The sequence below is a fragment of the Perca fluviatilis genome, chromosome 22, assembly GCF_010015445.1.
Source record: "Perca fluviatilis chromosome 22, GENO_Pfluv_1.0, whole genome shotgun sequence".
NCBI lineage: Eukaryota > Metazoa > Chordata > Actinopteri > Perciformes > Percidae > Perca > Perca fluviatilis.
This window is the reverse complement of record NC_053133.1, coordinates 19,791,046-19,811,409: the sequence shown is the minus strand read 5'-3', so window position 1 is coordinate 19,811,409 and position 20,364 is coordinate 19,791,046. Positions and strand designations below refer to the sequence as shown.

Here is a 20,364-nt window from a genome sequence, read left to right as displayed (position 1 = left end):
ATATCTTTATGTTTGAAGCCTGAAATGTGGCAAAAGGTCGAAAAGTTCAAGGGGGCCGAATACTTTCGCAAGGCACTGTAGCTGATATTGTAACTGGGATAGGACCTCAAGGAAAGAAGTGAGGGAATGTGGGAGTAATATGCATTTTATTTTTCAATCATTTTAATATATATTTACCATGAAACTGGAGATGCCTACTAAATATCTATAAAATCATAATACTTGCTTAGAAAATGTGTTAATGTGAACATCAAAATATACTCAATACATACTGGGATTTGTCACAATTAATGAAATTTCAGACATAACCATCATGTCACAATTTGTTTATTGTCATGTATTTAATTGCCATAGCTACAATATTTAACAAAGGTTTAAGTAGAACACATCCAAATGCAAATTCATTCTACAGATTCACGGGAAAAGAAGTAATTTTTACATAAAATAAAACAGATATGGATATATATTTTTTATGTTAACATTCATTTTCTTGGTCAGGTCTCCTCTGGAACCAAACTGTGACTGACAAAGGCAAAAGTTTTGAATCGTTGCAGGCTATTAAGACATGCAGCTTACTAGATCAAATGAGAGCAATAGTGGCACTGCTCTCTAAAAGTAAACCCCTTTAATAGCCACAAATAAATATGTACACCACAGCCCACAGTTGGCGAGTGTCTGGGAGAATTCAGGGCTCCTGTTTTCAGAGACACACTGATAAGAAGGCTTGACACAGAGTAGAGTAAGTAAGTACTGTATGCAATGACATCGATTGAAACCTCGACCGTAAAGACCCGGGAAAAAAATGAAGCAGAGCTAAATGAGTTCGACAAAGAAGAGTACACGGCTGAAGATCGATCCGACAATTCATTATTGTTTTTGTTTTGTTTTTGCTGTCCAGTTTTGTAAAGAAAAGAAATCCACCCAAATGGTAGTCTTCTTTTACGGTGCCAAGACTGGATTCTTTACAAGAAAATCTGGCAGAGCTGAAGGGCTGCATTCTATTTTTGTGTTTGTGTGGGCTGCAGTGCAATAAATCCCAAAGTTCACACTGTAATTGTCTAAAATAGTAGATCTGATACTGGGAAAAGAACATGTTCAAAGCAGAATATTCCTCTCTTTTATCAGAGATTCTGTTTTATCTCCTGCAGCCCATGGAAACCTCCAGAGGTTAGCAATGTTATCGATTACATAAAAGTCAAAATGCTAAACCATACATTCTTAAAGATTTTTGAGTAGATTTTCTTCTTTTAAAACACCTATTAACACTAAACAAGTTCAGTGTTAGAAAATATCCTCAGATGGTTTAAGAAATACCGCAAAAATAAGTATAGCAGTAATATCAGCAATATGGCAAGTTTTGTTAAGTCTTAAGATCACATCACCAACACCATTCATCCCATTTATACAGGACTGTGATTTTTACTTCACAAGCTTCCCGTGATGTATTCCAATTTTTGTACATGAGCTGCAGTTCTTGAGTATTTTAATTGACTGCAGCAGAGAGCTTATCACCTGATCCATTTGTTCAACATACAAAGGTTTCAGCTCTTAATGGAGCTGCCATTACTGGGTGTCAAGCTCATCTTCACATTCACATTGACTATGTGGACTCGTGATAAGACACAGGAACTAGTATGAATCAATGCATCTGGATTTAAAACTAAAAGTCAGCCTGAATTAGTTAAATTACAAATTGCTAAATTGGGTATGACACGGTTTCATTAGGAAATTTTGTCCAAAGTACATTGCCATATCAGGCACTTTGCAAGTCTTTGGCTTTCAGAACACTTTCACAGGGAAAACCCTTAAGAGCACTACAGGCTAATAGAGAGGCATCATCTCATTGCTCGTCACTACATTTAGGCATGGTGTGTTTAGAAGAAGCAGACTTTGATCCAAGAGTGCAGTGAGGTGTGTTAACTTTGCACGTCATAAAAAGCACATAAAAAAAAAAAAAATACAGGCTCGTGTAAAGCTTCTATTGTTCACAGTTCAACAGAAATAAATAAGTCAACTGAATGAGTATTAACAGTGCATGTTGGACGGAATATTAAATTTTAATGGGGTTCTGGCTTGTAAGGGACAGGGGCTTTAGTAAATTACTTTGATTACAATTATAAGTAAATAATCACCAATCAAAGTGGACACTGGAGTGCAAACAAGCAATGAAACGTCCTTCTGAAAACACAGCTGCTGCATTTGTAAGTAAAACATATACGTTCTGAATAGTGGTATTATGGAAAAGTTGTCAATATATCTTAAGGCATGATAGCCCTCTTTAGCAGGGAGTTTAAAAATCTTCCACTGCTTCGTGGGATTGCTGAACACAGCAATGATGCCTCTGGCCCTCTAACCAGAGGTGCCTTCGGTTTCTTTCTCAGCGCTGGTGTTTCTTCGTTGTCTCTAGGATGATTTACTGACTGTCCCAGCCCAGCATCCTTCTGTATTTGTCCTCTTTTTGATCCCCAGCTGGGTCAGCTCCTTTCCCGGCTGTGTCATACTGTCCGCTGCCCTCTCCATTTCTTGATCTGTGTGGTCAAGGCCCGAGCCCCTCTATCTGGGCCAGTCGCTGTCGTGACCCCTCCTCATTGTGTGCTCCCAGAGGCGAGCGCTTTGACCCGGTGACGGCTGATGGCGTCCTCCAGGAACACTGCTACCTTCTCACTGTCCTCCTACACAGCACAAAGGACATTTTTGAGCCTAGATATGAGTTCCTGTTTTGCTTACAAATGCAAAAATCACAGTAAGGACATTTGTTCATTTTTGTTGACGAAGAACATAAAAAAGCTTTTATATCCACCTCATTTATGAAGGCATAGTGAACAAGTTCACTGGCAAGGTCTTTGGAGGTGTCAGCTGAAAGTTTCACATGAAATATTTCAGGTACAAAAATCGGCGATAAAATGAACCTTTAAGTAAGTAGAGAGTAAGTTGTTTTTTTTAATGATAAGAATGTAATTTTCTCAATTTTTCTTATTGTCAACCAATCCATAAAAAAGACCAAAACGAACAAAGGATTGATCCACCTACAAGTATTGTCTGTGTATCCAAAGCCTGATATACTGTATTTATACTGTATACTGTAGTCTGTAGTATATAGCTCATTTTTATCCAACAGCAGTTCAATTGTAAGTCAATCTGCCACTGAAAATAGTCCCCAATAAATGCACTATTTACTCCTGTTTGAGAAACGTTTCGTAAAAAATAACAGTGTGTTTTATGAAAATACTGAGCGAGTTTATTCTTGACTCATTTTTAAAGATTTACATCATTAGTAGAAGCCAATGGGCTTGGGTCTGAGAGCCACAGGAAGGCTGGAGATGTGGGAAGGTACAGGTTGAGAGACAGACACTTTGGTGGTTTTGGTTTTTTCACAGAGTTTGCAGACAATAAGAAAAATATAGAATAACGCTGGCCTTCTCTTTTATGGCACAGTTGTGGTCAACTTACTTGGAAGGATGTCACAGCTAAGCTGCCTATGAAGTTTGTCATCCATCTTCAGAAACAAAGACAGCTGGGGAGAGACCAAAAAGTCAAATTTAAATCAAGCTGGATTTATGTTTAACCACTATAACTGACTGAACTTCTACAAATAATGTTGATACAGAGCTTTTAGAAGAATGCTACTGGCAAAAAAAAGACCACATATGCTTGATTATTAAGGAGCCCAACAAAAGCTTTTTTTTTTTTCTTTAAGATTATTTTTTGGGCATTTTAGGCCTTTATTTTCATAGGACAGCTGAAGACACGAAAGGGGAGAGAGAGCGGGAATGACAAAGGGCAGCAAAGGGCCGCAGGTCGGATTCTAACCCGCGGCCGCTGCGTCGAGGAGTAAACCTCTATATATGTGCGCCTGCTCTACCAAGTGTTCTAACCCGGCCACCAACAAAAGGGTTTTTACTAAAATAGGCAAAGTACCTGTAATACCATGTGACTCACATGAGTTTTGGTCCCTTCTTCATTTGACTCCAAATTACAGTGCATTTGAACAACCTACAACACCAACAGACAACAAGTATAAAGAGAGTTACAGCAAAAATATCTTTAATATGTTTTGGGTGATAATAAACAGGCATTATAATAATAATAATAATAATAATAAACAGACCGGTTATATATTTTACATAACCAAAAGGGAGGTCTTTATAGTCATCCTTCTTTCTAATTCTTGACATATATCATGAACATCCTCTTTCATGGACATTTTATAACCTCAGACATGTTTGCTCTGTTACCTTCCTTGTTTCTGTCTCCTGGGGTTCAGGAGTCGGCGTCTTGACCGTCTCAACCTGCTCCTGAGACAAGGAGAGGGTGCGAGGGACGGGGTGAAGCCGAGATGAGGCAAAGTTCATCAAGGGGTAAATCCCATTCCTGAAGAAAGGGGACAGGACTTCATGCTGCAGTCACAGCTATAACGGACACAAAATGAGTCTAATCCTGAAGTTCCACTTACTTGACATCCTCCAGAAACTTGTCAAGTTCCAAAGGGGACACATGGGAATATCTACAGGAGGTGAAGAAACACACAATAGAAACACACAGTAGAGCAGAGTGAGTGTTGTGCTTCACATGCCATGTCAAGATATTCACAAATAACCAAAGATACGAGGTGCGTAATTTTACTTGAGCTGAACTCCCTGTCTGTCTTCATGTTTAATCTCCGCCATGACAGCGTTGGGGTCAAAGGACTTGGTTTTCTCCTCCACACAGTTTTCTGGGAGCAAGTCTGTAGATGCAAGAAAAAAAGTCTAGACATTAGTCAACTAATGTCTTTTCAAAATTTTTTTAAATTTTTTTTTTTTTAACCTTAAACTACGAGTGTATGCTAAAGCTAGCAAATATATTGTATAACCCATAACACTGGCTCCTCAACAGGATAAAACATGTTATATTATTGATTTAAGAATTTTAAATGAAGGATTTTGCAGGGAAAAAAAGATACTTTTGGTACCGTTCTAAAACCTGCTTGGCAGAAGTAACACATAGAAGTAATCACATCAATCTGCTGCAATCATGTGCATTCAAGAGGAGGCTTTTTGTGTGGTAAGCTTGGTGTGTGGAGGTGAGAAACTCACACTGGTTGTTGATGAGGCAGTGGGCGGCGAGCAGTTTGAGGGAGTGGACCTCGAACAATACTCGGTGGAACAGAAGGTCGTGAGCCGTAGGACGGAGCTTGGCTTCGTGACGCAAACAGGACTGGGTGAACTCCTGCAGAAAGTAACAAGACACTGAGTCCAACACATAATTACATGACTGCACGGTATGACCTAGTTTACCGATCATCACGCTGCCTTCTGGATTTACTGGCATGTTTTACTGAACCATTCACCAAAACTGTACAAAGTCTCTGCATGTGGTAAGAAATACACCTAGTAGCACAGTGGAATGTGTAGGCGAGTGTTAGTAGTGTAGTGTAGTGTCTTCATTTCCATGTTGCCCTGGTTGCGCTGGTGTATATTTAGGACATGAAGTATTGATGAGACTCACTCTCATGGGAGGGTCTTCCAGGGATTGACCTGCAGTGATGATGGCCTCCTTGGACACAGCAATATCTCCGTTGGCCTGGATCTCCAGTACTGCCATCTAGAGGTGCAAATAATCTGTTAACACAGTCACACATCAACGTGCACACACACATACACAGAAGAGAATCTCACAGTTCCGTTTCTCTCACCTCTAGAGCACAGATGCCAAAAGAGAAAATGTCTATAGCATAATCATCTTCGTCAGCTAGGAACAGAAATGGAGAAGCAAAAGTTTAAGGAAGTGAGACACATAGATAACTTTAAGGAAGAGCGTACCCCAAAATGAAAATGTAGTCGGATTAAGCCTTATTGCAAACAACAAATTAACCCTAGGCTTTCACTGTGGCTCCAATGATCTTGACACTCACTACCTCACTACCTCTTACAATTACAGTCATTAGGTCACACACTTCCCACAATTCTCTGGTGGGAGAATCTACACTCAGATGCAAGGTTTTCACTACCATTTTAAGGATTAGGTGCATCACACAAGCAGTTTCGGGCACTGCCTAAGACGAATAAATGTAACCAAAATACTTTTGTTACATTTAATGATTGTAGTTGGTCCCCAGTGGACTTCTTTAGCAAGTTTTGTCTTTAAAAGGTGCCCTGCCATACAAAACCATTTTTACTTGCATGTTTTGAAATATGTTGGGTCCATATGTGTTTGTGTTATGTTGTGAATGTGAAAATGAACTGCTACCTCCTTTGTCAGCTCTAGCCACTGAAAAGAAATAAGCAGAGAAATAAGGCCAATTACAAAAGCTGGTCAGTCTGACATCATATTGCCTGAGCTCATTACTATTCATTAGCTCGCCCAGTTGGGCTGGGTAAAGGATTCTGACAGCCAGGCTCTCTTTGGCTAGCTGTTAGCAAATCAGATTCAAACAGCTTAGCTTGTTGAATATTAATGAAAACTGGCAGAAATCTGAGTCTTCCTGTAGGCTTTCTATACCACGCTAGAAACAAGGTAAACAAGGCATTTTTTCCACAAGAAAAATGTTACAGAGTCCATGATAGAACTTCAGACATTACCACAAAGTAATGAAATACATGTGGCAGGGCACCTTTAAGCTTTTTGTGTTGGAATTTTTTAATTATCTGCTCTAGCTTTTCCAACATTTTAGACACAAATATGGTCCAAAATAATGTGAAATTGCATTTTTTTAATTTTTTATTACCAAACGTATGTTTTCTTGAGAGAGGACCCCTAAACACCCTGCCAAATAAGTGCACCTAATTCTTCCACAAACATAGGGAAACACTGAGATGTCAACAAAACATTTTGATTTTGCTGCAAATGTGTAGGATGAAGATAACATGGATATACAGAGGCTAACTTGCAGTGTTTTTTGTGATTTGACCAAATTTTAGAGGATCATAAAGTCACATTAGACTAAGGTGGGAATGACTGAATTTTCACTTTGGGGTGAATCATTCAGTTAAAAATGATTGGAGATAGATTTGATAGCATTAAAGCGAAAGCTGCACACAAACTCCGCTCTGTCACACTTACATCCATATTCTGGAGCAAAAAAATGAAGATTCCTCTGCTCATCGCGATGTTGCCTCGCTTTACCATGGACGCTGGCATCTGGAAACACTGGTTAGAGAAGACACAAATAGTATAGATACGTTAGATGAAATATATTGATACATATGACACAAATTAAAACATATCTGCTACAAAACTATCCATTTCTTACCATTAACAAATAACCGATGCCACACTGTGGAAAGAAAATTAAGCACAATTGAGATATTTATTCTGTTTAAAAACTGCAGAGCAATCCACAGTCTGAGGTTACAACATGGATGGTCTATGCTGGTTGTAGTAACATAAAACGCCCTGCTGGGAGCAGACCTGAGCCGATCTTGATGAGGCCGTTGTGCTGAATGAAGATGGTGTCGCACGTCAGGTTGCCATGGATTATCGGTGGGTCACAAGAATGCAGATAACTGCCAGTAGATAATAAACCGTGTGATTAATGCGATGCCTGAGATAATAGAAATCTCTCATGTTAAAATCCTGGGGAAGAAATCAGTCAGTACCTGAGGGCAGAGAGAATCTGGGTGCACCATCTCTTCCAGGCCTAAAATATAGTGTAATAGAGCAACATGAATCCTCTAAAGACACAAATCCATCCCTCATTCTCAGGATCATATGTGAAGAATACCAAATATAGCACTGTTACTATGGCTTTGTTATAGAATGAAAAACAGCAGACGTAGAAGACAGAAAAAAAGAGAGAAAATGAGATGCAGGTTTCAAACCCAAGATATACACTCACCGGCCACTTTATTAGGTCCAACTGTTTAACTGCTTTCTAATGCAAATATTTAAATCAGCATATCACATGGCAGCCAAGGTTTGAACTTCAAAGGTTGATGCTGATCAACAGGATGGGGAAGAAAAGGGATTTAAGTGACTTTGAACCGGGCATGGTTGCTGGTTGTTGGGTTTTAATATTTCAGAAACTGCTGATCTACTGGGATTGTCACGCACAACCATCCGATGGTAGGATCATCATTTGGCGTAAACACCATAAAAAGCATGGATCCATCCTGCCTTGTATCAAAAGTTCAGATGGTGATGGTGGTGTAATGGTGTTGGGGATATTTATTTGGCACACTTTGGGCCCCTAAGTACCAAGTATTGAGCATTGTTGAGTTCACTTTACTCAAATGGTCTCCACAGTCCCCAGATCTAAATCCAACCGAGCACCTTTGGGATGTGGTGGAACGGGAGATACGCATCATGAATGTGCTACTGACAAATCTGCAGCAACTGCGTGATGCTCTCATGTCAACATGGACAAAATCTCTGAGGAATGTTTCCAGCACCTTGTTAAATGCCGCAAAGAATTGAGGCAGTTCGGAAGGTAAAAGGGGGTCCAACCCGGTACTAGCCAGGTATACCTAATAAAGTGGCCAGTGAGTGTATATGTCTGAGCAGACTGAGTCACCAGGGTGTCCTGTTACATCATCTCTAATCCTGCAGAAAATATGGCTCTGAATAGTGATGGGGTGCAGTAACCTAGGCCACCACCAGGTGGCAGACTGAGCAAGTACACCAATACAGGTAGCCAATGTGACCAGAAAACACTGACCTTTACATTCATAGTCTTGTGGTTCTTCTTAGTTTTCTTCAGAAACTGCTTAAGGCTGCCCGACGACATGTATTCTGTGATGAATATAACCTGTGGGCCACACATGGAGATAAAATGGAAAAATGATAAATGGAAATAAAACGGACAGAGGGAGAAAGAAAGACCAGAGAAAGGATGAAAAACAAATCATACCCGCGCCTGGCTCTCCTTCATGTCCAGCCAGTACTTGTGGAACTTTACAATGTTGGGGTGTTCGACCTGCATCAGGTTCTCAAACATCTCCTTGATCTTCTCCTAAAAAAACATACATCAGAGGTGGTTCAGATCTTCACATTACATCAAGGACCAAGAATGGTCCATCAATCCCTTGTCCTTCTCCAATAAAGCTAAAACTATAAGTTATAAACAATTCAGATATTCGATTAATTGTAATTTTTTTTTAAGCAAAAATTAATTATTTTAAACTTCACAAATGTTAATATTTGATGGTTGTCTTAGATTATAATTATCGGAATACCTTTGAGTTTTGGACTCTTAGTCAGACAAAATTATTTTTCATTATTTTGTGATACATATCACTAACAAAAATAATCATTAAAGACCTCTAACTCACGGTCCATAAAACATTTTGAGGCTCTAAATTAGAAATGTATGCAAAGGTTTTTTTCATTTCATTATACCTGGGTAAAATTCTCAATTAAAGGACAATTCCGGCGCAAAATGAACCTAGGGGTTAATAACACGTGTACAGAGTTGACCGTTCTCTGGAATATGTTTTGATGGTAATCAAATGTGTCTCTAGCTTAAAACAAGCTAGCGCGAACCGCTGATTAGCTTAACACTAGGCTTTTGGGGCACTGGTAGAGTAAAAATAAATAGCTATTTTATACCACTAACAAGGCTCAAAATAGCATCACACTTCCACGGTAGCATAATGAGGGTCCCTACATGTAAACCGAAGCATTGAGAACTTTGTAAGTATACAGACAGTTTATTAAAAATAAGTTTATAAAGACATTACCTTCGGGTATACAGGCAGGCGCCATCAGTCGAACCACGAACGCCCTGCTAGAGCTATGTTACTAGTTACTGGTTGCACTGCGTTCGTGGTTCGACTGGTCATTCGATTACAATCAAAACATATCCCAGAGAACGGTCAACTCGGTACACGTGTTATTAATTGTTGTTAAGGTTCATTTTGCGCCGGAATTGTCCTTTAAATCTCAATACTTTTGACTTCTAGCAAGAAATACATCACAGAAATTGCTGCAGGCAAACCCTTCAACAAAGAACAGCTTGACTGCAATTGTCAATTAAATAAAATGTATAGCGAAGTTGACCTTTATCTTAGGACTAAGATATGAACAATGTGTAAAATACTGGACAATCACTGAAATGTAGCCCACATTATGTCACTGGAAGACCCTTTTCCTGTTACGTATTGTGGTGCCCATGTCTCTCAGCCCAACACTATCAGCTTTATCTTGAAAACGGCAATAAAAAATAAAGTAAGAAAGAAAAAAAATAATGTAATCATTATTTGCAGCCCTAATTACCTAACTTAATTTAATAATTTAATTCATTTTTTATTTAATTTATACATTTTATTGATCCCCAGTGGGGAGTTCGGTGCGTTCTAGTCATCTGATAATAACAGTAAATACTGCCTGTCTTGGCTGTAGGGAATAAGAGCCACAGTACCTCCTGTGCTTTGAAGACCTTCTTGTCAGAGAAGAGCACCTCGTTCCACACCACCTCCACGCCCTCCTCTGTGTCCATGGCCAGAGAGGCACTTTCCACACCTGGGACATTACCTTGGCTCACCTGCAGGGGGCAGAAAGAAACACATATAGGACTTAGCATGATGCTATACTAAAACCGCAAGTACACATTTATTGCTGTCCTAGTTTTATGCCACAAAGATGACATTAACGGATTTCTTTGCTACTTTGGGGCAGCAGTAGCAAGTAGACTTGTTGGCAAACAGTTTACACATCCAGATACAGAGCAACATTAGCAGGTTTTACCAAGTCAAATTTAAGACTTTTTAGTAATAATGACACTGAGTAATAATAATCTGTACATATACAGCAAATTATATTTGGACTATCGAAAGGAAGAACTACAACACCACAGAATAAAAAAAGTATTTCAGTGAGCATGAGAGGTAGCGTTACATGGACGTAGAAAAATGAAGATGTGTTTAAAATTATTATTTATTATTATTATTATTATTATTATTATTATTAGTAATGCTTCGGCGAATTTAGGACTTTTTAAGGCCTAAAATTTAGATTTTGAAATTTTATACTTTTTTTTATACTTTTTAAAAAGGTCCTATGACATGCTGCTTTTTGGATGCTTTTATATAATAGGCCTCAGTGGTTCCCTAATACTGTATCTGAAGTCTCGTTCCTGAAATTCAGCCTTGGTGCAGAATTACAGCCACTAGAGCCAGTCCCACAATTAGGACGTGTCATTTCTGTGTCTGTAGCTTTAAATGCTATTGAGGAGGAGCGAGGCGGGGCAAGGTGGAGGGTGGGGGTGTGGCCTTGACCAACTGCCATGCTTCGCTCGTTAGCAAGCCATGATGTGGGCCAAATTCTCTGGGCGGGCAAAGCAGAGAAAGGGGAGGTAACCTTTCCCCTTATGACATCATATAGGGAAGATTCCAGATCGGCCCATCTGAGCTTTCATTTTCTCAAAGGCAGAGCAGGATACCCAGGGCTCGGTTTACACGTATCGCCATTTCTAGCCACTGGGGGACCATAGGCAGCCTGGGGGAACTCATATTAATGTTAAAAAACCTCATAAAGTGAAATTGTCATGCCATGGGACCTTTAAGACCCAGCGGAAACCCTGATTAGCATTCATTTGGAGCAGAGGTTGTGTCCATCTCATGAATGCAAGTCCAATATTCACGCTCATTCTAGCTCTCACCGTTGATTGTTCCTGCAAACTGTAAAACTACTGTGAAAAACAAAGCAGCATTACAGAGCCCTCGCTAAAATACTCAACAAAAAAAGCCTGTCTGAAATGATTAGACGCCACCCTTGCTTCGACTATAAGATCTGCTAAAAGCTTCATATAACCCATTCACAGAGATCTGATAGTGGCAGCTCCATTAATAACAAGCTGAATCTATGAGGCACTATGTATTTAAACACCATCCAATTCAGTTTTTCATCCATTAATGCATGAAAAGGCATCAGTGTGGATAGATGGAAGATAATTCACCGTACCAATGTTATGTTAAATGTTGCCAGCCAGCTAGAACATGTGATGATGAAGCGTAAAGAGGGGCGATTGGATGAGCAGCAGCTTGTGTAAAGAGGGAAGAGATGGATTAGTAGGAGACGGAGGGGATGTTGAAAGATGAGACACGGGCCACAAGATGGAGCAGGTGGCACTTGAGATCCAAGAATTGCAAAGAAAAAAAAGGAAGCAGAGTGGAGTGGAGTGAAGAGGCAGCGGCTGGGTCGATAATCTGGAAGAAACAGACAGCCAGGGGCTTCGTGAGCGTTTATATAACAACAGCGGCAAAGAGCTAAAGACACATAATTTTGCTGCCTCTGCTGCAGCTGTAGACCTGACGTGACCTCCTGATACTTTTATGCAGCAGAAGTGGTGGTGCAATGAGTAAACCCATTGCTAATAACCATGATGCAATCCTGTATTGCATAATAGTATTGGAGAATCAGTGTCTGGCCTCTGACCTCTTTGAGATTTCCTGACAAGGGTCAATGAAGGATTAGCTCTATAGAGAGGACATAGAACCATTGATCTACATTATTTATGGCCCAAAGTGAAAACTTTAAATCAGTGGTACAATGTCACAGAACATTTGCCACCAGGCCGCAAGGAAACGATATGATGCTGTGGCAAGCAGCTGAGAACTGACACAGAGCTCGATGATGGGGTAGCAACTGAGCAACTATTATTTGGGCTTCTCTCTCCCCTCCAATTACTACTTATTACTGCTCAAAGCTAAACATTGACTATCCTACAAAGCTCCACTTGTGCCACGCTTCATGACATCATCGGCATCATCTAACACTCGGTGACGAATGGAGTCAAAAGACGTCTCTCCGGGTCTGGCTCAACAGGAGGAGGTTTGTTAACAAAAAAAACAAACCTCAAAGACAAACCTCAATCAACACCACAAAAGCTTCCATAAAAATTCAGATTTTTCAGATACTGCAGATATTTTCTTGAGCCTCAAGACAAAGAAATGCTTGTTGGCCACTGTGGTTTATTGCACAACCTACAGTGCAGCGCAGCAGTAAAGCTCTCTTTATAGACAAGGGTGGGCAGCAGAGAATATATGACATAATCTCACTACTCCCCCTCTACAAGAAATGATAATCTGATTAGTGGTATTACAGAGCTTAAACACAATCCTCTGACTGGCTGACAGAAGAGGGCGTTCCTTTGCTTCAACGAGATATCAGAAAGGAATCATTTCAGTCTTCCTCTGGCGTCAGGGCTCAGCTGCTGTTTATTTTCTCTAGATGTTGAGAAACATTTGGTCTTCTGTCCCAGCGTCTAGCGTCCCAGGGGTTTAACGGGGTCTGTTGCTTGCTTGGTCATGCCAGCGTGAGACTCGTAAACAGCACACTGGATGCTCGGCTGTGATTGGCTGCTTTAAGGGAGGTGGGTTTAGGGTGTGGAAAGAGATTTAAGGGATCGTGTGTTCATGTCAAAACAATTTCTATTCTAAACTTTGTTCACTCATCTAAGCCGGGTAAAACTGGATCTTGAAGGTTGTCACACTAACCTCTCATTATCTCACCACACATTTCTTACTCACATTATTTTCTTCATTCTTTTTATTTGTAAAGGAAAATATGATCAACACAGGGACAAAACTGAGAAAGTACACCACAGGTAAACTTGTGCTATTCTAAGATCGGGCATGGGTATGAATCCCACCTGTGCCTCTTCTTCAGTCCACTTTAATGACAGCCACCAAAAGTAGAAAAACAGAACTCAGACGGAACACATCACTTCACTCTCTTCTTACATGCAGTGTATCACTCCGCTATGGTTAAGACAGCATGGTTAAGGGCATTTTATGCAACATAATCTGCCATGCAAGGAAAGTTAATCAACCAATTAAAAAATCTCTACAAAAATAAATGTCATCTTTAATGGGCACCTTCACTTTCTGTCAGATTCTGTCAGATACTTATTGATCAGCACAGCAGATTACCCACAATCCACTGGTGTTTGAAGACAGAAAGTGAAAGAAATAGAATTAAAAGGGTATTTTGAAAGATTTGGATATGAAAACTATTTTTAAACTTGTAAGTCATATACTCGTAGTTGCCAGTTTATTAGGTACACCGCACCAAGCTACAAGTAATGGAGTCTAATACTACAGCCAGGCAATTAATCCTAGCTTCCTACATTAATATTCAGTTTCAAAACTGTTGTATTGTGTTGTACAGTACATTTTGTCCACCTCATTTTTATCATTGAGAGTAGACTTAATTTATTTTTACTTAAATTTATGTTTATCCTTTTGACAGACACACCCTGCTATTTGCAGAGCTGAATTGGCTTTTGGTATAACACACTTGCATGGCTACTTCCAAGTAGAGGAAAGTGCAAATCTCTGTTGGCTGTTGTTGCAGTGACAGTTACATTGCCCAGAATCAGGGTAGGATCTTTTACATTTGGAGCAAGAGCAGCAAATTATCTCAAATTGAGAAAAGGTGCGTGATGAATGAACAGAGGAAAGGATTAGCAGAGGACTAAACTTCAGTACAGCAGCTCTTTCAGCATGAATCTCCCTGCAAAGACATTTATGGGTGTCTTTGTCTGAGACTGTGTGGGTCCAAGCTTTACAGGGACAAAGAGCTTTGTCTCCTAATCGTCGGCATCTCGCCCTCACTGAGCCTCTTCCTACACCTTTATACCTCAACAATGAGCTGATACTCACGCTCCACATTAATATTTAATATGCCGATTTTGTACAGGCTACACCCAACTGCATCACTCTGTACTAGCTACTTGCTGGTGCCTGTACTGTATGTAAATGTATGCAGACTTCTTTCTTTGTTGCTTTGTACTTTCTCTCTCAGAGATTTAACTGGCATCAAAGAGGAGCAGGATGAAAGAGTTACCCAAAATGCAAGTGTTAGAGAAAATCATGTCTAAGTCGGAAATGTGGATGTGTCGATAATGGAAAAAAATGCACCCTCTTCAATTTAAGCAGGGCGTCTTGCTAATCCCCAAAAAACTGCTATTACCTAAAAAAATAATGTATTCTGATTACAGATAATTGTAAATACGGGTAATTAGATGATTACATCTCCGAATTAATGTGTGTTTGATGCAGGTGAAAAATTAATCTTTCTGCAGTATGACATTTTTTAACTTCTTTCTTTTACCATTAATTTATTCTTGCCTACGCCCTTTTCATCTATAAAACACAGTTCTGTTCCTGTTCCACACAAATATGCTAATGAGCAAACACCAAAGCAAACCAGACTTCACAGCGAATACACTGAACAACCATCGGGACCTCCCGCTGCTCCGTGAGCCGCCTCGCACTCCTTGTTCCTGTCTGGTCAGTGTCAAGGCCTTAAGGCACTGACTGTCTGCTGACCCTCACCAGCTACACCGGATGCTCTACAGTCCGCCTTCACATCTCCCTCTTTCTGTCGCCCCAGGATGTCACATCTGCAGCACATAATCAGGTCAGTGTGTGTGTGTGTGTGTGTGTGTGTGTGTGTGTGTGTGTGTGTGTGTGTGTGTGTGTGTGTGTGTGTCCGTGTGTGTGTGTCCATTTAGCGTGAAGACTAACGTGATGGCAACAGTCGTGACAAGTCGAACTAGGGGACAGGAAATGTGCAACTCAACCCTTTACATTTACAGTTAGGCTAGATGACAGCGCATGCTCTGCTTGAGGGATTCTAAATCAGACAAAAATTGTGTTAACCTGTCTGGAGCATTTTCTCAGATTAATGCCCTTCATATCTCACATCACATTATCTAAATCTGCTGCCAGGACCTCGACTTTCCCAAGCGTATAAAAAAGGTTTGAGCTTTTTCAAAAAGGACACACAAGGTCACAGAGCTAATATCGAACAGATCAGCCCTTCATCACATCTCACTTATTCATTTTCTCATGGAGCAGTTAAAGCTCCCCACAAAGAGGAATGTTTGAGCATGGGCAGCAAGAGCAGATGCATACAAAGTAGAAAGCTGCTGTTAAACAGAAAAGAATTCCTACTGACCCGATTGTTTTGTTACTTAATGACGACTCTAAATTACACCTGCTTGGGAGACAGAGGAAAATTTGGCTAGCCGGCTCAACTGCAACCAAGAAAATGATAGCTCAACGTTGGCTCCCCCCTCACTCGCTTTGTATAAAACAGCAGCCCGGTCTCATGGCAGTTCGTGGTATGGTCACGTTATTGAATCTCTTAAGTCGTGGACAGGACGTGTAAATGTCGCTTTTTTCATGTGGCGATTACGAATTTTGAAGCAATGTATTTCAATGGGAATCATATTTCGTGATCACAGAACGATGACAGTAGTGAGTAGTACTGATAAGGCAAAAGTCCGCGCAGGGAGGTTGGTCGGGGTGGGGACTCATTTCCCCGTTGTTGCGTCCCCCAGAGCAGGTTAGAAAATTGTGACCTGTACACGTTCAAAATCGTGACCTGTACACAAATTAATAAATCAAAATAACGTGAGTATTTCACGACCTGGCGTGAGACCGGGTTGAAAACAGTGGTTGGCATATTTTCTAGACATAGTTATGCTTGAGCTCTCTACAGCAAGGATTAACAAAGCCAGATCATAAACTATCAGCCTGTGGGAAAGAGTAGCAGCACAAATATCAGACTTAGGTCACCTCCACACGTACCAAAACGATCCTTTTTTTTACCCGTCTTCCCTGGATTCGTTTCAAGAATAGTTGCATCCAAACGAATCCATTTGTAAATGACTCAACACGCTACTTCATATGCCAGGCCTATAGGGGGCGCTGTTTCTGCTACAGAAATTCACCAAAAAACGGAGAAGAAGAGCATTACCACTTCCACTTCCCATCATAACATGAGTAGCTAGACTAACATTCTCTTAATACATCCGTGGACTATAATAACTTTCACCACTGCTCATTTTATAAAGGCTGCCGCAAGAAAACGTGTCTTTGTTTACATTTTATAATGTGCTGTTGGATTGCTTTTTATTTTGCAATTCTGTCTGCCATCGGACATGATTGCAGCTCGCTAGCTAACATCAATGATCCATGAATGATGTCTTTTTGATAATCTACGGTTTTCTGGCAGTAGCCTTTCTACAATAAGCCGTGGTAAAAGTTACTATAATCCGTTCAAGGAGTTGATAAGCAGACAGATTAGCTAGTTAGCTAGTTGATAAATTGTCTACTTCCACTTTATAAACAACCATAGCAGCTAACGTTAGCTACGTCGCAGCTGTAGCGGTCAGCTACTTTAGCGATGTTTAACGTTGGCTATATAACGTTAGCAATATATCTTGTGTAGAATCCAGGACCGGCAGGGCAGAGGGAAGTGTCAGGGAGCAGAGACAAAGTATTTAGATGAAGTGAGCTGGTTTGACCATGGAGATGGGATATGCTCGCTTAGCTTCACCGCAGTCGTGTGTGACCGGCGTGCACTAGCCATGGCACTAGCACTAGTGCGGGTAAGAGGTCGAGGGGTGTGGCGATGACATCATCGATACGGGGTCGTATTCGTATTCACCGTCCAAACGAAGCCAAACGAGAGCCGTTTTCAGATTTGTTCACCCTGAGACCAGGTTTCAAAAAAGTGCGTTTTCAGGCAGTGCACTACAGGATTCGTTTGGACGGTCGGCCCAAACGATGGAAAACATGTGCGTTTGCACAAAAAAACTTTCCGTGTGGATGGCCCCTTAATGAACTCGACCCCACAAGAAGTAGAGGAGAGGGATTAGGCAAGGTGTGGTTTCTGTTTATTTGTTTGTTTTGTTTTCCTCGAGACCTTAGAGGGTGGGGGGTGGGAGAGGGTTTTGTTCTTGTTCAATTTGTGTTGATCTGTTCTGTGCACCATCTGCTATTACACTGTCACACGGTGTGGAATTTGTTTTGTATGTCTGAAGGTGCCAATAAAAAAAGTTGATAAAAAAAAAAAAAAAAAAAACAGGCAACAACTTGGTCAAAACACAATGAAAGTTATTTAGCCTCATTAATGCGGCTCTGCTGGTCATCCAAATTTAGAAAAGAAGTTCATGTCCTTTTGTGCTGTAAATAAACATGATCCATTTTAATAAAACGGTTTGGATGAAATTAAATTAGGCCAGCTGACAAAAAACTCAACAAAAAAAGTCTGCCTTTTTTGTTTTACGCAACTGGGGCATTTGTGATGCCTTCACAAAATATTAGAAAATGTTTGGTTTCTGCAGATGCTGTGTCTTTCAAATCCAGCAATTGGTTTTGCAGTTACTGTCTGTACCAGGGCTACAAGATTACACCTGCCACGCTCTCCTCACTCCCATTGTCACAGGGACAAAGCTGCAGATTGATAGGGCCAGCGGAACAGAGATGGCAAAACCACAACTGCATTCAAGAAGACAAAAGCTGCTCTGACTGGGATGGGATATGTACGGGAAGTGTTGAGAAGCCCCTTTACATAAAGCTTTTCATGAAGTCATGAGTAACTAAGTATTTAAGAGCTAAAACTCAAAACTGGTGCTAGTAGTCCTTAGTGTTGATAGATACTAAAACAACCACTTTTTAGTTTGGGGCTCCATTCATTTACAAACAGTCTCTCCAATGTCCCTCAAAAAAGGGATAGTTTGTATTTTATTTTCACAGGCCATATATAAGACGATTTCATTGAACCACACAGGGTGAATAATGTCATTTTAATAAATCATTTCAGCAGTAATCAGAATCCAACTCTATTTGAGTCAGAGCATCACTCTGCTGTGAACCCTGAGCATAACTCTGTCCTTGTCAAACCCATTAACCTTCCTGAAGCCATGCGAGTCAGTGAGCTATTAAGTCCACTGCCCTTTAAACACCCCCCCCCCCATCTATTTCAACCAATGAAACATTCCTGTGTTTCAAGTGGAAAGAAACAGCACATGGTCAGGTTTTATCTGCATAACTGCAGTGTGAGTCTACTCATTTACCTGCCAAATCTCTTAAGACAAAGACTATAAGATCTCACATTTGTAACATGTGGTAACAGACGGGGTAAAAAGAGTACACATGCCGTTAACAAACCTGGCATTGTATGGACTAAAAGAAAGTTTACAAAAAAGACTAGACATGCATTCATACTGCTTTCATGTTTCATTGTGAGTGAGATATTTCTCTGTCTCTTACGAGTAGGTTTTCTCTGATGAACGTGTGAAGCAGCATCTTGGCTATCGTGAGTTGACAGTTCGGAGAGAATAGGAAATGCCTATGTGGGAGAAATAACACCCTGCCTTATCACACCTAAGCACCCACCTGGCTCCCCTCTAACGTGAGATGGTAAAACTTCATTATGTGTGCAACATAAATCATTATCATGCTCGGTTATCACCACGATATTCTGACTTTTCCCCCTCAAACAAGTTAGTTAGGAAGTTATTTCAGTCAGTCATTCATCATCCATCTAATCATTATTTGTTTCTGATGAGAGTTGAGCTGATTTTACAGGACAAATCTGTGTGAGAGAGAGAGAGAGACTCAAACTCACAATGTTAAAACCACGACTGATGTACCACAGCTTAATTAATAAACAAAGCAAAAGAGTTGATTATACTTAGTTCATGTGGGAATTATTCGTATCGTGTCAAATATTTTTGCTTCATTTTACATTAATCCTTAAGATAATTCAGGCCTTATTTAATAAAATACTCATTTGTTTTAAAAATTAAATTTGATGGCTGAATTAAACTGTGGTGATGCTTCACTTCTTCCTTATAGGGTGGTTGTTATGAGTGTAATTTTAGTTCAATCAAACAGACCTCGGCTCAAAAGGTGGTTGAGGTTTGTTGGAGTCTTGTGTTTGAAAGCATTTCCAGATTAATTAATGCCACAGTGGCCAATCAATCAGACAGACTCAGTCTCAAACTAAGATTTTATCTCACTATCTCTCCTGTGGCAGCAACAACATGCAGGGACATTTCTTCAGACCACAGATCCTTACATAACCTTGCAACTAGTACCTTATAGATTTATTAGAGGTCTATCTTGAGTCATGATTGTAGAAAATCTGTGACTCGTCAACGGCCTTTTCACTCCCCTTAGGGATTAATTGATGGTACATCTGCTTATCATACTCAAAATTCCTGTCACAATTGCTCAGTAAAAACAAACAATGAATAACACAAACATCCCACTTCTACATGTTTGAGTGATGTCTCCTATCCAGCAGCTGTTTTGAGCAGAAAGATGCTCTTTTATGGCTGGTCCAGTCCCAGTGTCCGGACCCTGCACTCACTCACAGACTCAAGCCCAGGATGGCTCTGGGTTTTTCCCCACAGTGAGAAAAGCAAGTTATTCAGGTCTCTTGCAGACATTTTCAGCCCTTTGTGCATACTTTTGATCAGTATGTATGGAATGTTAGTGCATTTACATAGGTAGTGAACAGCTGCAGTGGGTAGAAAGCAAAAAAAAAAGCCAGAATTTGAAGTAGAGTGAGACATCTTCCTGTTGCTCTCCCTCTTCCCTCTCTGGCGCACAGGCAATGCATGGGCAAAACAGCCAGCGGTAACGC

At 40.4% G+C, this 20,364-nt stretch overlaps 1 protein-coding gene across 7 annotated transcripts in view; it reads right to left on the bottom strand.

The window, feature by feature from the left end:
- Positions 1-309: 309 nt before the first annotated feature.
- LOC120552247 (nuclear receptor-binding protein 2-like) overlaps positions 310-20,364 on the bottom strand; it is a 38,398-nt gene continuing 18,343 nt past the window's right edge. The window contains exons 2-19 of one of the 7 annotated variants that reach the window (XM_039790107.1): positions 10,337-10,459; positions 8,828-8,929; positions 8,636-8,725; positions 7,578-7,618; positions 7,390-7,484; positions 7,232-7,255; positions 7,042-7,128; positions 6,229-6,249; positions 5,675-5,730; positions 5,488-5,583; positions 5,076-5,208; positions 4,624-4,726; positions 4,454-4,504; positions 4,236-4,371; positions 3,919-3,993; positions 3,451-3,514; positions 2,801-2,856; positions 310-2,672 (exon numbers count right to left, since the gene is read on the bottom strand). In XM_039790107.1, the coding sequence (XP_039646041.1) occupies positions 2,586-2,672; positions 2,801-2,856; positions 3,451-3,514; positions 3,919-3,993; positions 4,236-4,371; positions 4,454-4,504; positions 4,624-4,726; positions 5,076-5,208; positions 5,488-5,583; positions 5,675-5,730; positions 6,229-6,249; positions 7,042-7,128; positions 7,232-7,255; positions 7,390-7,484; positions 7,578-7,618; positions 8,636-8,725; positions 8,828-8,929; positions 10,337-10,459 (1,440 nt within the window). In that variant the 3' untranslated portion in view covers positions 310-2,585. The remainder of the gene's footprint in view (positions 2,673-2,800; positions 2,857-3,450; positions 3,515-3,918; positions 3,994-4,235; positions 4,372-4,453; positions 4,505-4,623; positions 4,727-5,075; positions 5,209-5,487; positions 5,584-5,674; positions 5,731-6,228; positions 6,250-7,041; positions 7,129-7,231; positions 7,256-7,389; positions 7,485-7,577; positions 7,619-8,635; positions 8,726-8,827; positions 8,930-10,336; positions 10,460-20,364) is intronic. The other 6 variants (XM_039790109.1, XM_039790111.1, XM_039790110.1 and 3 more) reach the window with 6 other exon arrangements.